Raw genomic sequence first — 22748 nt, forward strand, 5'->3', positions numbered from 1 at the left:
AGCTCCCTGAGTGGTTCCTCATAGGGCATGGTTTCCAGATACTTCACCATTTTGGTTGCTCTCCTTTGGACACGCTCCAGTTTCTTAACATCCTTTTTTAATTGTGGTGCCCAGAACTGAACACCATATTCCAGGTGGGGGCTGACCAAAGCATAATAGAGTGGCACTATTACTTCCCTTGATCTAGACCAGGGGTGGGCAACCTGCGGGCCGGATGCGGCCCGGCGAGACCTTGGGACCGGCCCCAGCCCGGTCCTGCCGCCGATTGCCTCCGGGGCCTTTGGGGGGCAATTGTTTATAGAAGCCTCAGAAACATGCATTTATATTAACATTTTTTTAAAAATCAGCAATTTTTTTTGCGTGTCCTCCATTTTTTTAAAAAAAAGTGTCTTCTATTTGAAAATTTTGTCCTACATTTGTCCTGGTTTATTTATATATTTAATTTTTTAAAAAATTATTTAATTATTTATTTTTTGGCTTCGGCCCCCCAGTTGTCTGAGGGACAGCAACCCGGCCCCCGGCTCAAAAAGGTTGCCTACCCCTGATCTAGACACTATACTTCTATTAATGCAGCCTAAAATAGCATTGGCCTTTTTAGCTGCCTCATCACACTGTTGGCTCATGTTCAACTTGTGGTCCACTAGGACTGCTAGATCCCTTTCTCACAATGGCGGGGTACAGACCGCCGCTTTGCGTCGGTCTGCCGCCGCCGCCAGTAGGTCCGCGGGGGAGCCGGAGCCTTCACACGGCCCGACTCCCGCGCGGACCGAAAAAGAAGCTCCAAAATGGAGCTTCTTTTTAAGTCGCGTTTGCGACATAGTGAGGCGCCAGGGGCGCACTCACTACGTCACAACGCCCGCGACGCGTATGGACGCTCAGCGTCCGATATGTAAAGATGGTGGCGCCCGTATGAACAGGGCGCCGCCATCTTGTACGTATTCAATACGTACTAGGGTTAGGGGGGTGCGGAAGCACCGCCCCTTCCTAACCCTAGTACGTATTGATGACGTACTATTTGGCGGTCTGTAAACCGCTAGTCTCCTTAAGCCAGGTGTCTCCCATCCCATCTTATAGCTATAGCAGGGACATTGTATAGGCCCTGGCAGTGGCCCTGAGTCCCACACATGCTGCCCCCATTCTTTTCCCCCAGCTATAACGCTCTCGGGGTGTGATTTTGTGTTTTACTGCTTTTTTGTGAGGGCCTCTCCCCCAAAACCATAAAACATTTACTATAGAGGTGAATCCAATATTGCTTTCAGTCATAGAGGAGTAGCAGCTCTAGTGCAGCCCAGAAAGGGATGGATCAGTCAGAGGCAGAAAATGACCCCAGACTCTAGCTTAGTGATTCTCAGACTCTGGTCCTCCAGGTGTTTTGGACCATCTTGGCCAATGGTCTGGGAATCTGGGAGCTGAAATCCAAAACCCTTGGAAGGCCAGAGTGTAGGAATCGCTGTATGTTGGTCTCTGAGCTTTATCAGTGTGACTTTTACTTGACTTTCCTTAGCTCATACCTTTATTCAGATGGGAACAAGAGTCTTGCTGTGTTTAAAAGCAGGTTTGCGCATTATATAAGGCAAAGGTGCATCTGGCAATTCACCGCAGGCTCAACAGAAACTCAGTTGATCATAGACACACACACACACACACACACACCCCTGGGACACTGTTTCTTTGCCATACACCATTTTCCAAACAGCTCTGGCATTTCTGTGTCACCTTTTTGGGGGGCTATAGAATTATAGAGGTAGAAGAGACCCTAAGGGTCACCCAGTCCAAACCCCAGCCATGCAAAAGGATGCCATCAAAGCACTCCAGACAGATGGCAATTCAACCTGTGTTGAAAAACCGCCAAAGGAGGAGACTCCATCACTTTCCGAGGCATCATATTCCATGCCCAATAGCTCTAACTGTGAGAAAGTTCTTCCTAATGTTTAGAAGGAATATTTCTTCCTGAAATTTGACTCCATTGTCCTGTGTTATAGTCTCTGGAACAGCAGAAAACAAGCTTGCCCCTTCTGTATGACATCCCTTCATATATTTAAAATATAGCTGTTATAACTGATACACAACAGAGTTCCCCCTTTCCTTTTAAGACCAGTATTCAATTTTTCCTGAAGACCCCAAATCAAGGGTGGGAAGCTGGTGGTCCTCCAGACGCTGTTCTAGTGCAACTCAACGTTGGCTAGGCTGCTGGGAGCTGCAGTCCAACAAGAACACAAGAGTGCCATGATTCCCATCCCTCACCTAACTCTTATAGGCAAAAATGACTGTTTTCATCCTGAATAAAGAATTGACTCCAGAGTGCAGCTCTTCCAAAATCTGAGAGTAGAGAATTCTGGGATGCAGAAGAGAGAACCTGAGCAAGGGACAGTGTGCATACTTGAAGCGTCTTAGATACACAAATGTGTGCACAAACCTTAAGCTGAACAGATAGAGAGATGGCTCCAAGGCAGAATTGCACATTCAGGTGGCCTGCCACATTTGCGGCTTTGACTTTTGTGGCTTTGATTATTCCCTGTTTTGATTAATACGTTCCCTCTAGGAATCTCTAGGTCCTTCAGCATGACTCTGTGGCCAACTTTTGCCAAAAGTTGCACTGGAGCACCAAGCAATTCTTAGCAAAAGCACTTCTCTAGGCATCTGTAGGTCCTCCAGAAGAATTCTATGGTCAATTTAGTGGATGTTGCCCATAGAGCTGCACAGGAGGACCTAGAGATTCCTACAGAGATATTCTCTTAGATTAAAATAGTGTTTTTAATTAGTGGTTTTCCTACTTTTGTAGGGGTCCTGCGTCCCTAACCCCAGCAAATGTGGAGGGACCACTGTACTTTGGCATAGAGCTTCTTCATTCTCACAGCTTCCCCCAAGCAACCGGAGGGATGTTCCTCCTCTCAGCCCTTTTCCGTTGAAGGTCATGCCATATGCTGGATCTGAATCCTCGTTAAACTTGTACTTTTGAAAACTGGCCTGTGCACCGGGTTCATCATAATCTCCCACACTCTCAGGGTTTATACATCACTATAGTTTTCATCCAAATAACAACACACTGGACCAATCAGAGGTTAATGTGCCTTTCTCTTATGGTACCTTGATCTTGGCAAAGCTGCTTACAACAGGATCTGCTGTTTCTCAACTGTCTTTGAACCAATAGCCATTTTGTCTCCCTCTCATGTGTGTGTGTGTGTGTGTGTGTATAAATGATGTGTTCTGAGTTGCAACCAACTTGTTCAGTGACTTGTAACATCCCCCCCTCCATTTGATGTTGAGGAGTGTGGTGTATAAAAACCAAATGTGTGGATATGTCTGGATTCTGAATCTTTTCCACCGTCAGCCATTTTTAACATGTTCGGGGGATCCAGAGCCTCTTTAATTTTAGATGGTGTTTTGCAAACTTATGTGGTTTGTTCCCAAATAGATGCTTTATTCCACTGATACTTTAAAGAAATAAATAAGCTTTATCTTTATCTGAGGGGGTGGGGGAAAGACAGGTGTTAATTTTAATCTCTTTCCCCATCCCAATTTTAGAATGCAAAAAATGGCATTTGAGACATAAATTTCCACAGGCTTCTGCATCTGCCAGACTTTGTGAACTCCCACACACAGTCATACTGAAGGGCGGGGATAGCAATCCTTACCCCATACTTATTGATTCTACTTAATTTAGAAACAGATAGCTCAAAATTGCATGTAGTTTGCATTATGAATCCACTTGAAAGCCTGCTGGTTGAGAAAATGCATGGAAATGGGGGGAAACTCTCTTGGCTGTACTTCTCATATGCTATGGGAATATTGCTCTGTTGTTAATCTGATAGGATGGGTGGTGTGGTTATACAATGGGCCTGCAATTGAATCTTAGCTGTGGCTGTTAGGTGCCTCCTTTGTTAAGGACTGTGGCTCAGTGATAGCAGACTATAAGTTGAACATGAGTCAACAGTGTGATGCTGCAGCTAAAAAAGCCAAAGAGATTCTAGGCTGCATTAACAGAAGTATAGTGTCTAGATCAAGGGAAGTAATAGTCAGGCCTTACTGGGAATCCTGTGTCCAGTTCCAGGGCCCAATGGCTCATAATGAATGCGAACAAACTGGAGCGGGTCCAGAGGAGGTGACCAACATGGTGAAAGGTCTGGTAACCTCCAAGTCCTATGAGGAGCAACTTAGGGAGCTGGGTATGATTACCCAGAAGAGCAGGTTAAGAGGGGACATAATGGCCTTCAAATATTTGAAGGGATGTCATACTGACAATGGACCAAGCCTGTTTTCTGCTGCTTCAGAGATTAGGACCCAGAGCAATGGCGGAAAAGAGATTACACCTCAACATTAGGAAGAATGTCCTGACAGCGACTAAAGACCAATGCAATTTTAAGCTGCATCAATAGAAGTATAGTGTCTAGATCAAGGGAAGTAATAGTGCCACTCTATTCTGCTCTGGTCAGGTCCCATCTGGAATACTGTGTCCAGTTCTGGGCCCCACGATTTGAAAAGGACATTGGGAAACTAGAGCGTGTCCGAAGGAGAGCGAATAAAATGGTGAAGGATCTGGAAACCATGTCCTACAAGGAACGACTTAGGGAGCTGGGAATGTTTAGTCTGGAGAAGAGAAGGTTAAGAGGTGATATGATAGCCCTGTTTAAATATTTGAAGGGATGCCATATTCAGGAGGGAGCAAGCTTGTTTTCTGCTGTTCCAGAGAACAGGACCCGGACCAATGGATGCAAGCTCCAGGAAAAGAGATTCAAGCTCACCATTAGGAGGAACCTCCTGACAGTAAGGGCTGTTCGACAGTGGAACAAACTCCCTCGGAGTGTAGTGGAGTCTCCTTTCCTGGAGGTCTTCAAACAGAGGCTGGATGGACATCTGTTGGGCATGCTTTGATTGGGAGTTCCTGCATGGCAGAATGGGGTTGGACTGGATGGCCCTTGTGGTCTCTTCCATCTCTATGATTCTAGTAAGAGCTGTTGGACAGTGGAATATGCTTCTGCTTTGAAGGGTGGTAGAGTCTCCTTCTTTGGGGGTCTTTAAACAGAGGCTGGAGGGCCATCTGTCAGAGGTGCTTGGGTTGTGTCTTCCTGCATGAGAGGAGGTTGGACTTCTTGCCCCTTGAGGTCTCTTCCAACTCTATGATTTAAGAAGGCCTTTCCATACCACTGAACTAGACATATGGGCAAAGCTCATGTTGACCTCGAATGTTGGAGTCATGCAGCCTGTTGTCTCTGCAGTGCTGGAGAACAGAAAATTATCCATGGACTCAGTGCTGGATATGTTTTGGGAAGTAGAGAGGAAGTTTGCCCAGATGGCCCTTAAACAAATAATCAAAATCCATGAGCAGATCACTGACAATTGACAGTGGAAGTGCGGAAGGTCCCTTGGCAAAAAAAATTACTTCTACTTGTTGCTGGGCTTCATTCCCACCTCTGAGAGAGATCAACGCTGGCCATGTCTTGGAAGCATCTCTTCATAGCCATTATAGGCAGCAAATCCAATTATGCCAAAAACAAGGATGGAAGAGTGCTGATGAACAGGCCTAACAATTTGTCCTATGGGTAGAAGGTCACAACTTTGTCTATTTGTGTGCTGCTGGCTTTGTCATCTCAGCACCTCAGAGATACCACTTGTTGGCCTTTTCATGACAAAAGCCTAGAGGCACCCCGGCCAGCTTCTCTGTAATAATTTTAGTTATTTTAACTGCCATGGCTCCATCCTACATAATGCTCAGATTTGGAGTTTGTTGTGGCATCAGAGCTCTCTGACAGAGAAGGCTAAATATCTCACAAAACTACAAACCCCAGAATTCCATAGCATTGAGCCGTGTCAATTAAAGTGGTGTCAAGCTACATTATTTCTGCACTGCAGATACAGCCAGACTAAGCCAACTAATTTGTAACCCATGCGAGGTTGTGGTTTTGACTTTTGTGGATTTGATTATTTCTGGTTTTGATTAATATGTTCTCTTTAGGAATCTCTAGGTCCTCCAGTGCAACTCTGCCAGAAGCTGACCATAGTTGGGCTGGAGAACCTATAAATTGCTAGAGAAAATACCTCTCTGGCATTTATAGGTCCTCCAACAAGATTCTATGATCAATGTCTGGCAGATGTCGGCCACAGAGTTGCACTGGAGGACCTGGAGATTCCTAAAGTGATGTTCTCTTAGGTAAGAACAGTATTTTATATATATATATATATTTGTGGTTTTTCCACATTCAGAGGTCCTTCACCCCAAAACCCAGCAAATGTGGAGGAACCACTGTACTGTAATACTTCTACTAGGATGTGATGCGCCTCGACTCTACCAAGGGCACTGCAGGGGTCTGTCAGGCATCGTGCCAGGCTCTCCTATCAACAGAGACAGCTCTCACTTGTGGCCTTAAAGTTCATTCTGCTTTTCATGAGCATCTTTCCCATCATTTTGGCGCCTTGCTCCTTGGAGGAAATTTAAATAACTATACCCTCACACACATTTTGCACATTGGTTTAAGCCTTATCTAAATCATATAGCCACTGGTAGTGTGGGAGCTCTAACCAAGCGGTTAAGAGATGGACTGCCTCTTGTGTCTCTGTGGAATGGCTGTGCCACATTCAGCAGATCCCAAACACCTGATGTTTAATTCTGCCAATGAACTCTACTGCAAAGAGGAGACAGGACCTTCTATTCTGTGATTCTATGCATCAATAGGAGTATAGTGTCTAGATCACTGGGAGTATTAGTGCCACTCTATTCTACTTTGGTCAGTCCTCACTACAAACACCATGTCCCTTTCTTGGCACAATTCAAGAGGGTCATCCCCCATCTGGACACGCTCCATCTTAGCACTATCCCCATTGTATTCAATTTGTGAATGCCCTCTTAGGACCCCCATCAATTTAGGTAACACTTGCATTGCTCAATGTAGCTTCTGGCTGTTAAGAAAGGTTTGGGGGACATTTAATATGGTGAATCTACTGTCACAGTCATGAATAGGGAGTATGGCTGGATAAATTTCTAACTGAAAGGTAGGGCAATTGGCCACAGTCTGTGTGAATGGCTGGCTACCTACCTTCCTTCCTCCAAGTGGGTAACTCTGATGGTTAATTTCCCTTCAATGATCTGTGATGAGGTGACCCTGGTGCTATCAGCTTCTTGTGAATTTCTGTGGGTGGTGGCTGTCACTGACCCTCTTACAGACCATCATTACGCTTTCAGAGCTTCCAGTACCGATATTCAGACCTTTCCCCTTCTGCAACTGGCTTTTGTGATCAAACCTGGATTCCACTTGGTCTGGATGCATAATTTAACACATGATGGACTGCTGTTTAGCAAACCGACTTTTAATTGAAGAAAAATGATTTCAGCAAAATATGCAGTATAGAAATGACATGCATATAAAATATCACTCTAAACTGAATTAACTCTAGTTTTCAGCCATTTGTATAACTTACACACTGTCCATTCATCTTTTAACATCACTCCTCTAACTGCCCAAGCATTTTGCCAATCAAGTATGCAGTACCCATACTGACAACAGGACTGGTGTCCATGTCCTTATTTAGAGAAAAGGGGAGCTGAGTTGGGGATGAATTCCACATACATGATTCCCTCTCAAGAACTGTTGCTATTCTGAATTACCTGGGGCAGGGATGTGTGAGCTGCTATTGCATGAATGAAAGAAGGGAGGGAATGGTGGACTGGCCTGAGTGGGAAAATTCCACCATATATCTACATGTTTGAGAAAAAAGCATACACCCAATTATATATCTAGATGTATTCTACCTTAGCAAACCAAATTCAGGAAAGAACTCTCTATTAATACACACAAGCCACTCTCCACCCCATACTGTTGATAAACTGAAAAAAAGACAAGCTGGTTCCCAGTGCCTAAGTGTTCTTTCCCAAGGCAGGGAAAGACAAATCAACATAGGTACAGTGATGTCTGCATATCTGGTTCCCTTCCAGCAGTGTTTGGGATGACACTGGTACCTTGAGGACATGGGCTTGGTCAATGATCCCTCTGGAAAATTCTGTGTAAAAGAGCAACAGTTTCACAGGGCTGGAGAGGGTTTACGGCTTTTGTAAACTCTTCAGGTGTATAAGGCATCCTAGTTTTCCACCAGCAATCTGACAGTTCATATCTTCAGACCATTCTGATCTACACACAATGACTTTCAAAGTCCTTGCTAAGTGATGCTCAGTACAGGAGATCTGAGCTAGAGAGTCTCAGTGACTGAAGGCAGTTGTTCCTACAGCCAACAGCCGAGGTATATTTGGTACAGGAAGGTGAAAGAGAATGATTCCTTACAGACATGATCTTTACAAATTCTCTTCATGGGTTTCTGTTTTGCATTGATGACAACAGGCCCAGTGCCTCACCTGACAGCATCAATCACTCTACAAGACCTACGCTGGTGCAGATCCTCCAAAGAACTGTCTCACTCTGGTGGCAGCTGAGAACCTCCTTTTTCAAAAAGCAAGGGCCGGGAAGAGAGCAAGTGACGATAGGGTCATCCGCTGTCAGAGAGGAAAGGGTTGCTTCTGCCTCTTTAGGAGAGAGTTAGGAATAGGGGCACACAGGCGCTTTGGACCGCAGCTGACTTTCTTCTGAACTTCTGTGTCTTTGAACGTATATGACCAACACCTCTGAAGTCTTTGCTGGTGCCGAAGAGGAAAGGTTTCACAGCCTCCAGAATTTCATTGCTGCCTCACAGCTAGGATGGGGATGTTGGCGGAGTGGTGCCTCTTTGGAAGCCGCAGGTAGAAAGGCTGCAGTTGAGTTCGCATCCTTTGGATGCACTTGGACTTCAGGATCAGGATTTCATCCAGTTTCATCACAAGGTCCCCAAAATCCTAACAGGGAAAAAGTGAAGGGAGAAACAAATGGTGGAGATGAAGCATCCTTAAGTAAGGTATCCTTGACAATAAGAAGAGTTATGGGTTCTGTTTTTACAGCAAAGGGTAATAAGGCTGTTCACAAATGTTGACCAGCATGGCATTTGTCAGTTTTATAGATCTGGAGTATCAAATAGAGAAAGTGGACAAGTGCTTTCTGGTGACTTCTAGAGCCCTTGTGTAGGTGGAAAGAACCAGAGTGATATAGTGGTTTCAGCTCTGGCTATGATCCCCACTTTGCTATGGAACACCACTAGAGCAACCTTGGGCAAGCCATTTTCTCTCAGCCTCAGAGGAAGGCAAAGGCAAATCCCCTCTGAACAAACCTTGCCAAGAAAACCCCATGATAGTTGCGCCTTAGAGTCATCGTAAGTTGGAACAACTTGAACTAACACAACAAAGTGTTGGTGGAGAATTATCTTTTGGAAGAAGACAACTCCACTGTCTTGCCCACGTATGGGCAGCGAAGTCACTACAAGGAAATGTGGCTATGGAGGCCCACTGGGTGACCTTGCGCAAGTCACATCCTTCAGCCCCAGAAAAGCCAACCATAGGTTGGAAAGAACTTGAAGGCACTCAACAACAACCCTGAGAGAGAGGGCTTTTTGGTTCTGTCCCCTTCTATACTTCTGGGTGGTACACACTACACTGATAGACTGCTGTAGTTAGATTCTCAGGGAGGCAGCCCAGAGGCTGTATGTCTGTCTGGTGATGTCTTTAAAGAGTGTCTTATACTTTTGTTTCTTTTGCACTGCAGAGAGACACCTGGATATATTTTAGCTGGGATGAAAGGGAGATACATCCCCAATGCCTTCACAAACCTCAAGGAACATCAATGGCTCTTTGGTGATGAAACCCACTGGATGACCCTGGCCAAGTCGCATGCTTTCAGGCATTAGGGGAAGGCAATGGCAAACCCCTCTGAAGAAACTTGCCAAGAAAGCCCCCCTATAGGGTCTCCGACGTGGAATGATGTGAAAGCACACAACAAACACAAAACAACATTTTTTTTGGTAAATAATATAAATATTTGCCTTCTTATAAATTGCATATGTTTACTACATTGAGTTATCTCATTATGTATCAAAAATGCAATAACCTTTTCACAGTTTTATTAGTGGAACAATAATACAATTATACAATATATTCTATTATTCCATCTACCACCTAGAAAATATTACACGCAATGATAATCTCAAGCAACCACAATGTAAGGCATATCACCCTGAGCTTACAATCATATATTGGGCTTAGGTTCAGTATTTTATCCTTGGACATCACACTTATCATATTGTTGTTCCCTTGGTGGCATTTTTTTAAGTCTCTGTGAGTTCACTACACTTAATTCCAGAATCAAGCATTGGGTGTGGTTGGCTGGGCTAAACCAAGCATCACATTTTTGGAATGTTGTTATGGTTTTTTTATGTATTGCAATTTTTATCCTGTATTTTGTATTTGTTTGCAATTTTCTGTACACCACTATGATCAACACGGAATAGCGGTCTATAAATAAAAACTTCTTCTTCTTATTTTATTATTATCATCATTCATCATGGTGGGTTTGTCAGGAAACATGAAGAATTGGTTCCAGTGGCTTCTATCCAGTTTGTTCTTTCCAATGAGCCCACAAAGATTTTCAGTTCCAAGCAATGGTTCCAAAAAACACACTAAAAGAGTAGCCTGGAGAATTCTTCATGGTTTATTGGAGGCCAGGTACTTTAGAGGTTGCCTCTTCCCCTCTAGGCACTATCAGTCCTTTAAAATTCAACCAAGTCCTTTAAAAAAAAAGTTCCTCCTACTGCCAGGGTGCTGGTTTTACAGCTGTCTCTATCATAGGGCTTTCTGACCTGCACTCTGCTCACTATCACAAAAGGGGTGCCAGGCTGACATGCTAATGCGCCGAGCCTTACGGATGTCAACTCTGTTATATTTAGTTTTCATGAAAGGAGCTCCCCTTTACCAGCTCAGAAGCTTCTGCTGTCTACACAATGACAATGCCAGAGTTGATGCAAACCCTGGCTTCAGGGAGCTTGAAATCTTCAAACCCCTCACCAGTTCTGACATCTTACGAATCAAGCTCTCCTCCTGAAAACAGGTCGCCATTTCATCCAGCTGCTTCCGATGGATTTGGAGCACAGATTGCCTATAAGGCACAATTTAAAAGATAAGATAATACTGCTAATAAAGTTCCTTCGCTTTACTTGTACAAACACTTGGGGGAGCTACCGTTATTAGCTCTATTTATTTTATTTATTTATCATTCATTTGTACACCACCTTCTCCCACAAAGGACCCAAGCAGCTCACAGACAATTTAAACAATAAAAAAAATAATAATGAAATATCTGACTAAAAACAGAATAAATTCCATAAAAGTATTAAGAATTTAAAAGCATAACTAACACACACCCGGATAATAAGAGGCCAAGGATCATAGAAAGGAACTGTCATCAGTAAATTAAAATTTCTTAAATCACAATTCACTCAGTGACAATACTTAAGAACAAGGTTAGAGGGGCCACATTGGTCTTCCTTGAGATCCTGGAGGAGCTGCATCCACCCTCCCCTTTTTAACATTTTCAATTTTGAGAGGTCCAAAGTGACCTCTATATTTCCTTGATCACCACTTATGGGATCCCCTAAGCCATTTTAGGTCCAGGAAAAGCTACAAAAACTCAATGAAAATGGTGTGGAAGACTCAAAATTGTGGGCAAGTCAACCCCATGTCCCCCAGGACAAGCTGCTAAGAGTGGTGTCCATGGACTTTTCCTGAGTCAGTAGCTGGCAAGATCTGGAGAGTTTCTAGGGGAAATAAGAACACTTGTTGCTAATTGACACAAATACGGTGCTGGTTCCTGGCACAGTGGGGCAGGGGGATATTGGCAGTCTGTCAGATTAGGTAGGTGAAGATGCAGCTATTTTGGAAGGGATGTTTTGGACTCCAGGAGACTAGAGTTCCAATCCCCGCAGCAATGGAAATACACTGGTTCAAAGGAAGGCAACAGCAATATCTCTCGGTTGCCATAGTCAGAAGACAGCAACAAATAACCATTTGTTATTTTTAAATGTTGGGATACCGAGAGCTGCAAAAATGGCCCTCAGGGCTGCAGATGTATCTCTTAGTGTCACTACTCTTCTTAAAGGTGAGGGCACTTGATTGAAAGTCTCTTACTGCAAGGTGCAGAATGTATGCAGCTTTGAGACTGCCTCCCATGTTTTTTATCTGCCACTCCAGAAAGACCCAGTTCTGCTTGCAAACTGGGATGGAGCCAGAAGAAAATCACAGGGGCCGTTACAAATGGGCCGTTTTGTGCGCGCAGAGCGCGCACTAGGGTTAGGAAGGGGCGATGCTTCCGCACCCCCTAACCCTAGTGTGTGCTCTGCACACACAAAATGGCGGGCGGCTGTTCCACCGGCCGCCGCCATGAGGACGTCACCGCTGCACCGCCTTATACAGGGTGGCGCGGACATGACTCCTCGCCTCCACGCCAGGGCGCATAGTGCGCCCTTAGCGCGGAGCGGAAGGAGCTCCGTTTCGAGCTCCTTCCTGGTTTGGTCCCCTAGGCACAGCCTTCAGACGGCTGCGCCCAGAGGACAAAGAGAAGGGGCCAAGTGGCCCCTTTCTCCTCCTCCCCGCCGCCGCGGGGTTTCTTTGGGCTTGAAGCCCCAAGGACACCCCTTTCCAGCCCAGAAAGCGGCGGTCGGGGCCTCAGCGGCTGCCGTTCTGGCAGCTGAGGCCCCGATACACCGGGGAAAGGGGCAGGTGCAGCCCGCCCCAAATGGGCAGTCTGTAACCGCCAAAAAACTCACCTTCTCAATGTTCTTTACTCTGGAGCATCATTTCCTCATTGCTGAAGGTCAGCGTAAATGCTTTCTGAACAGTCAAGTTCCTCTTTCCTAAATGCCAAACTGGGTTTTAGAGGGATGCTCTCCTCAGAGGGTCTCTCCTTCTTGCATTTCAGAGACAGATGACGCATCTGAGATGGAAGGCTTTCCCACCACACCGAAATACTTGAGTTGTGTTATGGGTTTGGAGCTGTCTTCTTCACCCTAAATTGAAACGTCCTGAACATTCAATGAGCCAGTCCTAGCTCCTTCAGTGTCAGCATCACACTGTGGACTAGTCATGTAGTCACTGAACTGGGGTTACTAAGAGCAGAGTGTCCTCCTCCATCCTCCTTCTTTGTGCATGGAGAAGAAGATCTGCCAGGCTGCTACGCTCCCAGCACTATAAACACAGCCCTCAAGTTCACTTAGGGCTAATTCAACCCCCAAGGCAGATGGGAGATGATATGACTGTGAAAGCCACTTGTTCTTGGCCTGCGGAGAAAGCCCTGGGCTAGCTGTCCTCCTCCATGGACCCATTTTGTGCACGTTGGATGCAGCAGATAGTTGATTTCCATGGAAACATCTGGAGTCTTCATCCCATCGCTTTCGGGGATGGAAGGATTTCTTTATCTGGCCTGCCTCCTCTTCCTTGTGCACCATTTTTCTTTGTCCCTGGGGGGAATGCTCTTCCCTTGGAGTGTCAGTGTTGAGGAGGGACACTGTCAAGGGAGTCATCTCTGCAGGAAATTCCACTGAACAATTCAGAGCCCCATCAAGGCCTGTTCCTTTTGGGGGGCACTTTTTTCTTGCAAACTCTGAAAGGGGGGGCATGATTACCTTGAAGAGATTCTTCTGTCAGGCCATCAGAGATGCAGCTTGCAGATGCCAACATGTGGTCAAATGGTGGACTTTGTGCTGACTTTTCTGGCACAGAGAAGCACTCGCTGGGGCAATTTAGAGGTAGATCTGTATATCTGGGCTGCTTTGGTGTAGGAATAGATGTGTTGCTTATGCTGTTACATACAATGTTGTCATCCTGTGAGCAGTAAGGTTTCTCTGGTGTGTCATTCTTTGGAAAGGAACTGAATGCTTCTGTGCTCTTGTCAGATGGACTCTTACTGTCTTCCTTACACCCAGCAGCCTCCTCCAGTCCTAACAAAACTTCCCTACTTTTATTCTCAGACTTTCTGGAAAACAGTTCCTGTCCACCCTGGACCTCCCATCCCTCAGTCCCACACTCCCTCTGATGGAGGAAAAATGAATCCTGGGTGCTTTCCCTTTTAGCTTGACTCTCAACCTTCTTCTGGCTTGATCCAGGAGAGAAGGAGTCCTCGCTGAAGTCGCTGTCATCCAGATCTTCTAGCTGCATTGTCTCATCACAGTCCTGGGGGGAAAGAGGAGTCTGGCAAGGGGGCTCTTCCTTCACCTGAACCTCCTGGGGTTTGTACTGGGCTAAAAACTTCTCCAGAGGTTGGTAGCTCAGCTTCTGCTGCAGAATAGGAGGCTTCTGGAACTGCTGGTGGTATAGGCGGAGGTGTTGCTCCCTGTCTTTCTGATGGGGTGGGAGATCTGTCCACGTCACAGCACACTGCTCTGCAAAGAGCCTTCCACCTTCCTCTGGGTGGGCCAAGGACCGGTCACTGTCACCGAAGGAAAAGTCTGCTCTGGAAACCAGCTGTTTCTGCACAGGCTGGACTTTTAGGCACTTAACCCGTGACCTTTCTCCTTGGCCATCTGCTGCCTTGGCCATGAAGTCCTTCCCAAAAGCATTCTTCTCAGGATGCAGAGAGGGCTCCTCAGTCATCTTCTTGGCTGATGCTCCTGTTCTCGGTGTGTATTTCACCAGGCTACTGCAGCCGAGCCAATCCTGAGTACCCAAATGCCCTCTGCGGGCCTGTCCTTTTGGGGCAGAAGAAAATGGGTGGCACAGCACTGGTGAAACCTTGGTCTTGGGCAAAGCTGCAGGGGTTGCTGGGTGCTGAAGGCCCAGCTTTACTTTCTTGGGTGAGTTTTTTTCCCCAGCTTGGAAACAAGAAGAACTCTGGATACGTTTAGGAGACCAGTTTGCTGTCACCCGCCGTCTGCTCACAACAGGTGTGCAACACTTAATCCCCCTCTTCAGCTCCTTCACCCTGGGAGTAAAAGATTTGGTGTTAGCATGTTTTTATTTATTTTAAAGATACCTAGGCTGCATTTTAGGGCAAAGCCTCCTCAAAGTAGTTTATATAAAAAGAGTACAAGACAATTCTAATGCAACCAAAGCCAAAGCAGCAGTTAATACATTTCAGAAGCCAGAACTACCTACATAACAATTTAAACAGCTAACAATTTCCTAGCTAAAAGCAGCTTAGTTTTAAGACCAACAGTTTGAAATCAAGAGAAATGTAGAATATTACAGTCTGCCCTCCCCATACGCGGGGGACCCGTTTTGGACACACACACCCCGCGTATGGGGAAAAGAGCGTATGCTCAAGCCCCATAGGAAATAATGGGCATGTGCTCACAGTGGTGCACGGGGCACGAGTACGCACCCCATTATTTCTGCCTGGGCTTGCCTTCAGCGTGACCTCAAAGCTACAGAAGGCAAGCCCGCCTAAAAGGTGGGCCGACTGTATTAGGCTTTTATATATACATTTAGCCTTTTTAAAAGAAATATGTCTATGCATTTGCTCCAAATATTGGCTGGTGTCTTCTTGATTCCCTGTTTTTTTCTGCTTCCTGGTCTCATTGTTTCTGTTCTGCTCTAAGAACAGCTTCCCCCTCTTAATTCATCACACTATTTTCCTCTTCATTTTTACCTCTATTTTTCAAAGTCTTGCTGCACCACAGCTTCTGATGAATCAACTAGCTCTCATCCTTCTTCCTCACTACTGCCGTTTGATCCTCATTTGATAACTCCTGACCATTCTTTTGGCTAATGTTAGCCACTGGGCAAGGACTTTATTACCTCACTGCTGTTGGTTGTGTGTTTTGTTTCCATATATAATCTAACAATTTTTTAACAGAGAATTCTTTTGCATTGCTTTTCATACTGCATGGGGTCTGTTTAGCTTGGAGGAGACTGAGAAGTGCTATGATAGTCATCTTTAAATATCTGAAAGGCTATCATATAGAGGATGGAGTCAGCTTGTTTGTTGGTAGAACCCTGGTGGGGAAGTGGTTAAATTACTGTACTGCAGCCACTCACACACAAACCATAAGGTTAAGAGTTCAATACAAGGGCTCAGGCTTGACTCAGGCTTGCATCCTTCTGAGGTCACTAAAATTAGTACTCAGCTTGTTGAGGACAATTAGCTTAACTGTTTAGAGACTGCTTAGATGATATGAAGTGGTATATATGTAAATGAAGCTGCTATTGCTATTCTCCATCCAAAAACCAGTGGAAACAAAATTTAAGAAAGGAGATTCTACCCAGACATTGAAAACAACTTCTTGATTGCAAGAACTGCTCAACAGTAGAATAGGTTGCCTCAATGTGTGGTGGATTCTCTTTCAGAGTTCTTTAAACAGATGTTGGATGAGCATTGCTCAGGGTTGGATAGATGACCCCTGTGGTCTCTTCCAACTGTATGATTCTATTGTTGTTGTTAGCTGCCTTGAGTCGGTTCCAATTCAAGGATGACCTCATGGACGAGACATCTCCAACAATCCCTATCCTCCACTGCCTTGCCCAGATCCTGTAAGCCCTTGCCCATAACCCCACTGATCAAGTCTTTCCATCTGGTCTGTGGTCTTCCTTTCTTTCTTCTACCCTCTACTTTTCCTAGTATTATTGTTTTTTCTAGTGATCCATGCCTTCTCATTATGTGGCCAAAGTATGATAGTCTCAACTTGACTATCTTAGCTTCCAAGGAGAGCTCTGGTCTGATCTGTTCAAGAACCCATTTATTTGTCTTCTTGGCTGTCCATGGTATCCTAAGCACTCTTCTCCTGCACCACATTTCAAATGAGTTGATTTTCTTTCTGTCTGCTTCTTTCGCTGTCCAGATCTTGCATCTGTACATGATAACTGGGAATACAGTGACCTGAATGATTCTGACTTTAGTGCTCAGTTGTATGCCTTGGCTCTTCAGTATCTTTTCCAGTTCTTTCATAGCTGCCCTTCCCATTTCTAGTCTACTTCTTCCCTCTTGACTGCAGTTTCCATTCTGGTCAATGTTTGATCCTAGATATGGGAATTCTTTGACTATTTCAATTTCCTCGTATAGATTGAATTTGTGTATTTCTTCTGTTGTCATTATTTTTGTTTTCTTTATGTTGAGCATCAGATCTGCCTTTGCGCTTTCATTTTTGACCTTCTTTATTAACTGTTCCAATTCCTGAATGTCTTCTGCTAATATTATGGTGTCATCTACATATCTTAGGTTGTTAATATTGTTTCCTCCTATCTTAACTTCTCTTTTTACTGATTCTAATTCCACTTTTCTTATGATGTTTTTGGCATATAAATTAAACTAGTAGGGTTATAGGATGTAACCTTGCCTGACTCCTTTGCCTACTGGGAACCACTCTGTTTCCCCAAATTCTGTTCTGATGGTGGCCTATTGTCTTTGGTACAGATTTCTCATCATGACAATCAGATGTAGTGGCATCCACTTGTGTTCAAGGGCATTCCATAGCTTTTCGTGATCTATACAATCAAATGCTTTGCTGTAGTCTATGAAAAACATATCTATTCTTCTTTGGAATTCTTTGGTATGCTCCATGTTTGTAATATGGTACCTAGTGCCCCTTCTTTCTATTCTATAGTTCTATATAAAAAGACTGATGTTTAGTGTGCTACTTACCTGTCAGCATACCGTAAGGTATTTAGGGTGTGTTCTGTTGCGATGTGGCTGGGTGAGACATTGGCTATCATGCATGTCTTGGAATTACCAACAAAAGAGTCTTTTAGGACCTTGAATGGAGAAAGGAAGAAAGCATGATTTAGGGTACTGAGCACAGAAAGCCTTTTAAAATCATTACAATCCTCAAGCCCTTGGGAAGAAGCAGGATATAAATTGAACTAATCAAAATAATGAAAGGAACCTCTTTTGAAAAGTTCAACTAGGTATCATCACCAGCAGCAGTTAGTGCTACAATAATGTTATGAAGGAGCCAAGGGGGGGGGGGGTATTACATTTGAGATGTGTCTCACACAGCTTGAGCCTAGACACCTCAAGGTATATGACTCTAGATTCTAGGCATATCTCAGGTGCAACAGTATAACAGGCTCCTCACTAATAACCTAGAATTTTCATGATGTTACGAAAGGCTAACTGAACAAGAGCAAGGAAATCACCATCTTTATTTTTGTTGTTAACTGCATTTGAGTCATTTGAGTCAATTTTGACTCATGGCAACTCCATGAATTAAATACCTCCAAGCCCCCTCGTCCTCCACTGCTCTGCTCATGTCCTGCAAGCTCAAGTCTATGGCTTTCTTGATTTTATCTAGCCATCTAGTATGCAGCATTCCTTTCTTTCTACTTCCCTTCACATTTATTAGCATTGTCTTTTCCAGTAAGTCACATCTTCCCATGATGTGGCCAAAATACAACAGCCTCAGTTTGGTCATCTTGGCTTCTAGGGAGAGCAAAGGCCTGATCTGCTCTAATACTCATTTGTCATTCTCGCTGTGCATGGTATTTTCATCATTCTTCTCTAGCACCACATCTCATCTTAAAATAATAAAATAAAATAAAATTTTTATTTGTATCCTGCTTTTTGCCAAGCAATCAAAGCGGCGTACAACAGGCTAAAATATATCCATATATACATAGTACCCCCCTTAAAACAAGATTAAACAGTATAAGACTAAAACTAACATTTTAAAATCCAAACAGTAACTATGGGCAGAGATCGATAAATAGGGAAGTCTTTTTCGTGGCCGAGTATTTTATTCCAGGAAGGCCTGCCGGAAGAGATCCATCTTAATGGCTTTTTTGAAGCTCTCTAGATTGGTAATTTGATGGATCTTGTCCGGCAGGCCATTCCATAAATTGAGAGCGGCTGCAAAAAATGTCCTCTGGGAGATTACCGTCAATCTGGTCTTTAAGGGCTGTAGTAAATTCCTCCCAGAATACCTGAGTGTACAGGGTGGATTATATGGAAGCAGGCGATCCCTTAGATAGGTTGGTCCCAAGCCATGTAGTGCTTTAAAGGTGATAACCAACACCTTGTACTGTGCCTGGAAACTAATAGGGAGCCAGTGAAGTAACTTCAATACTGGTGTTATATGGTCACTCATCACTGTTCCTGTGACCAACCTGGCTGCCATATTCTGTACCAAGTGGAGTTTCCGGACTAGGCACAAGGGTAGCCCCATGTTGCAAAAATCAAGTCTTGAGGTTACCAGTGTATGTACTACAGTTTCGAGGTCACCCCATTCCAGGAAAGGGCGCAGCTGGTGTATCAGCCGAAGCTGATAACAGGCGCTCTTGACCGTCACATTAATCTGATTCCTCATCTGAAGCATCGAGTCAAGAAGCACCCCCAGGCTGCGAACACAGACCTTCAAGGAGAGCGTGAGCCCCTCTGGGACTGGAGGTTTCAACCCAAAACCTGGTTTGGGGGCCCCTACCGTAAGTACCTCCATTTTGTCTGGATTCAACTTGAGCTTGTTTTCCCTCATCCAATCCATTACTGCCTGAGGACACTGGTTGAGGAGAGAGATGCCATCTGTCATTGTCACTGATGACCGGGACATGGATAAATATATTTGTGTGTCATCAACATACTGATAACACCCGGCCCCATATCCACGGATGATTTCTCCCAGCAGTTCATATACATGTTAAATAGCATCGGGGACAGGATGCTGCCTTGAGGGACACCACAATTGAGCTCTGTTTTTGAAGAGCAACTTTTCCCGAGCATCATCCTCTGGAACCTGCCTGAGAGGAAGGAACGGAACCACTGCAGAGCAGTGCCTCCAATTTCTACCTCTCTCAGGCGCTCCAAGAGGATGCCATGATCTATTGTATCGAATGCAGCAGAGAGGTCTAGAAACACCAACAGGGTCACGCTCCCTCTGTCAATGCCCTGATTTCTTGACTACAACCTCTGTTCTCGTCAGTGATGGAATCAAGATATGAGATATCTTTGATTACTTCTATTTTTTCATTGTGGGCTGAATTTATGTAAATCCTCTGTGGTTATTACATTTGGTTTTTTATTGTTCAGCATTAACATTTGCACTTTCTTCTTTAACTTTTCTTAGCAATTGTTCCAAGTCTTTGTTGCTTTCTGCTAGCAGTATTGTGTTATCTGCATATCATAAATTGTTGATGTTCCTTCCCTCAGTCTTCCTTCTTCCAAATCTGAACCTGCTCTTCATATAATATTTTCTGCATACAAGTTGAACAAGCATGGTGATAGAATGCTGCCTTGCCCTTTGCCAATCAGGAACCATTCTGTTTCTCCATATTCTGTTTAACAGGAGACTCTTGTCCTCGGTATAGGTTTCTCATCAGGACAATCAAAAGTATTGGCACTCCCATTTCTTTAAGAGGGTTCCATAGCTTTTCATGATCTATGCAGTCAAAGGCTTTGATGTAGACGATCAAAGACATGCTGATTTTCTCCTGAAATTCTTTGAAGCACTCATATTATTCATTACGTTTGCAATGTGGTCCCTAGGGCCTCTTCTATTCCTAAAGCCTGCTTGCACTTCTCAGAATTTCCCACTCCATATATGGCAGGAGTCTTTATGGAGAATTTTGAGCATAACTTTACTCATCTATATTTAGCTCTAGCCAAACTAAATGGCTACAAGCCATTCTTGCTGGGATATTAAGTAAAGAGATACTAGAACCTCCAGAACCTCTGTGACTATTAAGTCACTAGCAGCTATCCAAGTAAAATTTGAACTTGCCATTCTATAGCTCTGGTAGAAAAAAAATATTGTAAACGTTTGTAGAATCGCAAACATGCAACAAATTCAAGGTGACACACACAGTCCCCCATCTTATTTTATCTTTACGGCCACCTGTGAGGGAGGTTAGGCTCAAAGAAGCAGACTGCATGGCATCAACCAGTGTGTTTCATTGATAAATCAAGATTTGAATCTCGCTCACCCTAATCCTACTCTGACACTCTAACTAGCACAACAATGATAGCCTCAGTAGGATTTCTGGGATGTAAACCTTCTAGTTTTCTATATCTTCTTCCCACACACAAATCTGTTTCATTGCTTAGGAAACTCATTTAGCTATACAGTCATCCCTCGATATCTGCGGACTTGTCATTCGCAGTTTGAATCATAGCGGATGGCAAGCCAGTGCTATCTTCAATAGTGGCGTGCACATGCAGCCACACTGCCATTGGGGTCAATGGGACAAGCCCTCCTTTCTTAACTCCTTCCCCACAAGCTTAACTTTGCCTCGGGGACAAGGAGGGAGCCTTCCTTCAGTCCAGGGGGGGTGGGGCAGAGAGAGAGAGAGAGAGAGAGAGGGAAACACACAGCCACAACCTTGTAGGGTCCCTTGGAAGGGTCCTCCTCCTGGCTGCCCTTTTGGGCTCTCCTCTCTGGTGGAGCTTAGAACTGGCCGAGGCAGATGGAGCAGTTGCTGCACTTCCCTTCTCTGCTGAGGAGGAGGAGAAGGAGGAGAAGGAGGCAGGTGCAGAAAGCTGTCTCCTACTCGCTGGGGCAGCCTCCTTCCTGACCCCCCCCCCGCCCTCCAAGGTCTGGTGACTCGGTTTCCCAGGAGGCACCAGGTGGGAATGAGTGCCTGTAATCCATGCTGGCCACCATGGAGACTTGGCTTTCCCAACAGCACTCAGAGCCCGGTATGTGTGATATTTCCATTGGCTGTGGTGGAGGGGCCGGGGCATGTGCATGCTGGGCCCCGAGTGCCACTGCCAGGAAGGTGAGTCCCCATGGCGCCCAGCAGCTTCCGCACCCTGCCTCACTCCTGCCAGGTGCGAATGCTGAGAGACAACTGTATGACTGTTTTCTCAATCAGCAATTCATTACAAATATCCAAGCAGATTGAATCATATCTTCCAGTTCTGTAAAGGCTTAGAACTACTAAAAGTTTACGGGATCCTCACAAAACTACAGTCCCCATTGCTCATGAGAACTATGGAAAGAGTCCAAGACAGAATTTAAAACCAAGGAGCACAGAAAAGTGTTGTCTTATAACTCAAAGCCATCAGTTCTTGGGGGTCACTTCCCTGAATCTCAGAAGTCTGGGTAAAGTATTACACTTTTCCAAAACAGCTTTAGAGAATGATAAAATATGTCCTCCTTTCATTGGCTTGGAAGTTTACCTGAGTCAGTTTGCTTTGCCTGAATGGAGTGTGAGCATGTTCCTGATCCAAGGCACGGATGCATTCTTTCAGCTACAAAGAAAAACAGTTACACCACATAGTGGCTGTAATAAAATCAGCACAAAGCAGTCAGTACAGAACAGTTGTTTTCTCAGAAGGTCATACTCATTTCTATACTGGAGGTCCTTGGCATGCCAGCTGAGCCTTGGCTACTACCATTTCAATAGCACCAGGAAGCATAATAGCTGACTGAGGATGCGGTTAACCCTTTGTTTGTTTGCAGAAGCCTACTTAAAAATTACTGGAAAGAAGGAAGGAAGAAGCCATTGGTCCTGCAAACATCTGTCAAAGTTATTTGAAGGGATCTAAATTTGAGAATTTCTGCTGCTGAACTACTCTAAACCTAAACATCTCTCTGAGCAGAGTTCTGTTCCCTTAAACAATTCCACTTCATAAAAAAGTCATTTCCAAAGATGAGGCATGTTGTTGTTGTTGTTTATATCTCGCCCTTTCCCCAAAACTGTGACTCAGGGTGGCTCACAACGTTAAAAAACTACATTTAAAAGCATACAAAAATAGTACATTAAAATAGAATTAAATTATTACAATATTAAAACAAGTTACATAGTAAAATAATAAAATACCATTTAAAAGATAAAAATGTTAAAAATACTTTAAACAATACAACATCATCCCATACTTTAAAAACTTTTAAGAAGTAGCCCTATAAAACACTGGACCATTGAGTAGTGGGCCCTTGGTAATCACTGGGGTTTCGTGCCAGGATGCCCTATGGATACTAAAATTTCACAC

The 22748-nt window shown here is 44.5% G+C and overlaps 1 protein-coding gene across 1 annotated transcript in view; it reads right to left on the reverse strand.

Annotated features, from left to right (window-relative positions):
- Positions 1–13317: 13317 nt before the first annotated feature.
- KIF24 (kinesin family member 24) overlaps positions 13318–22748 on the reverse strand; it is a 37086-nt gene continuing 27655 nt past the window's right edge. Inside the window, exons 11-13 of the mRNA XM_042455322.1 lie at positions 21936–22007; positions 17472–17581; positions 13318–14816 (exon numbers count right to left, since the gene is read on the reverse strand). Coding sequence (XP_042311256.1) covers positions 13457–14816; positions 17472–17581; positions 21936–22007 — 1542 coding nt within the window. The 3' untranslated portion in view covers positions 13318–13456. The remainder of the gene's footprint in view (positions 14817–17471; positions 17582–21935; positions 22008–22748) is intronic.

This window comes from Sceloporus undulatus, chromosome 2 (assembly GCF_019175285.1).
Source record: "Sceloporus undulatus isolate JIND9_A2432 ecotype Alabama chromosome 2, SceUnd_v1.1, whole genome shotgun sequence".
NCBI lineage: Eukaryota > Metazoa > Chordata > Lepidosauria > Squamata > Phrynosomatidae > Sceloporus > Sceloporus undulatus.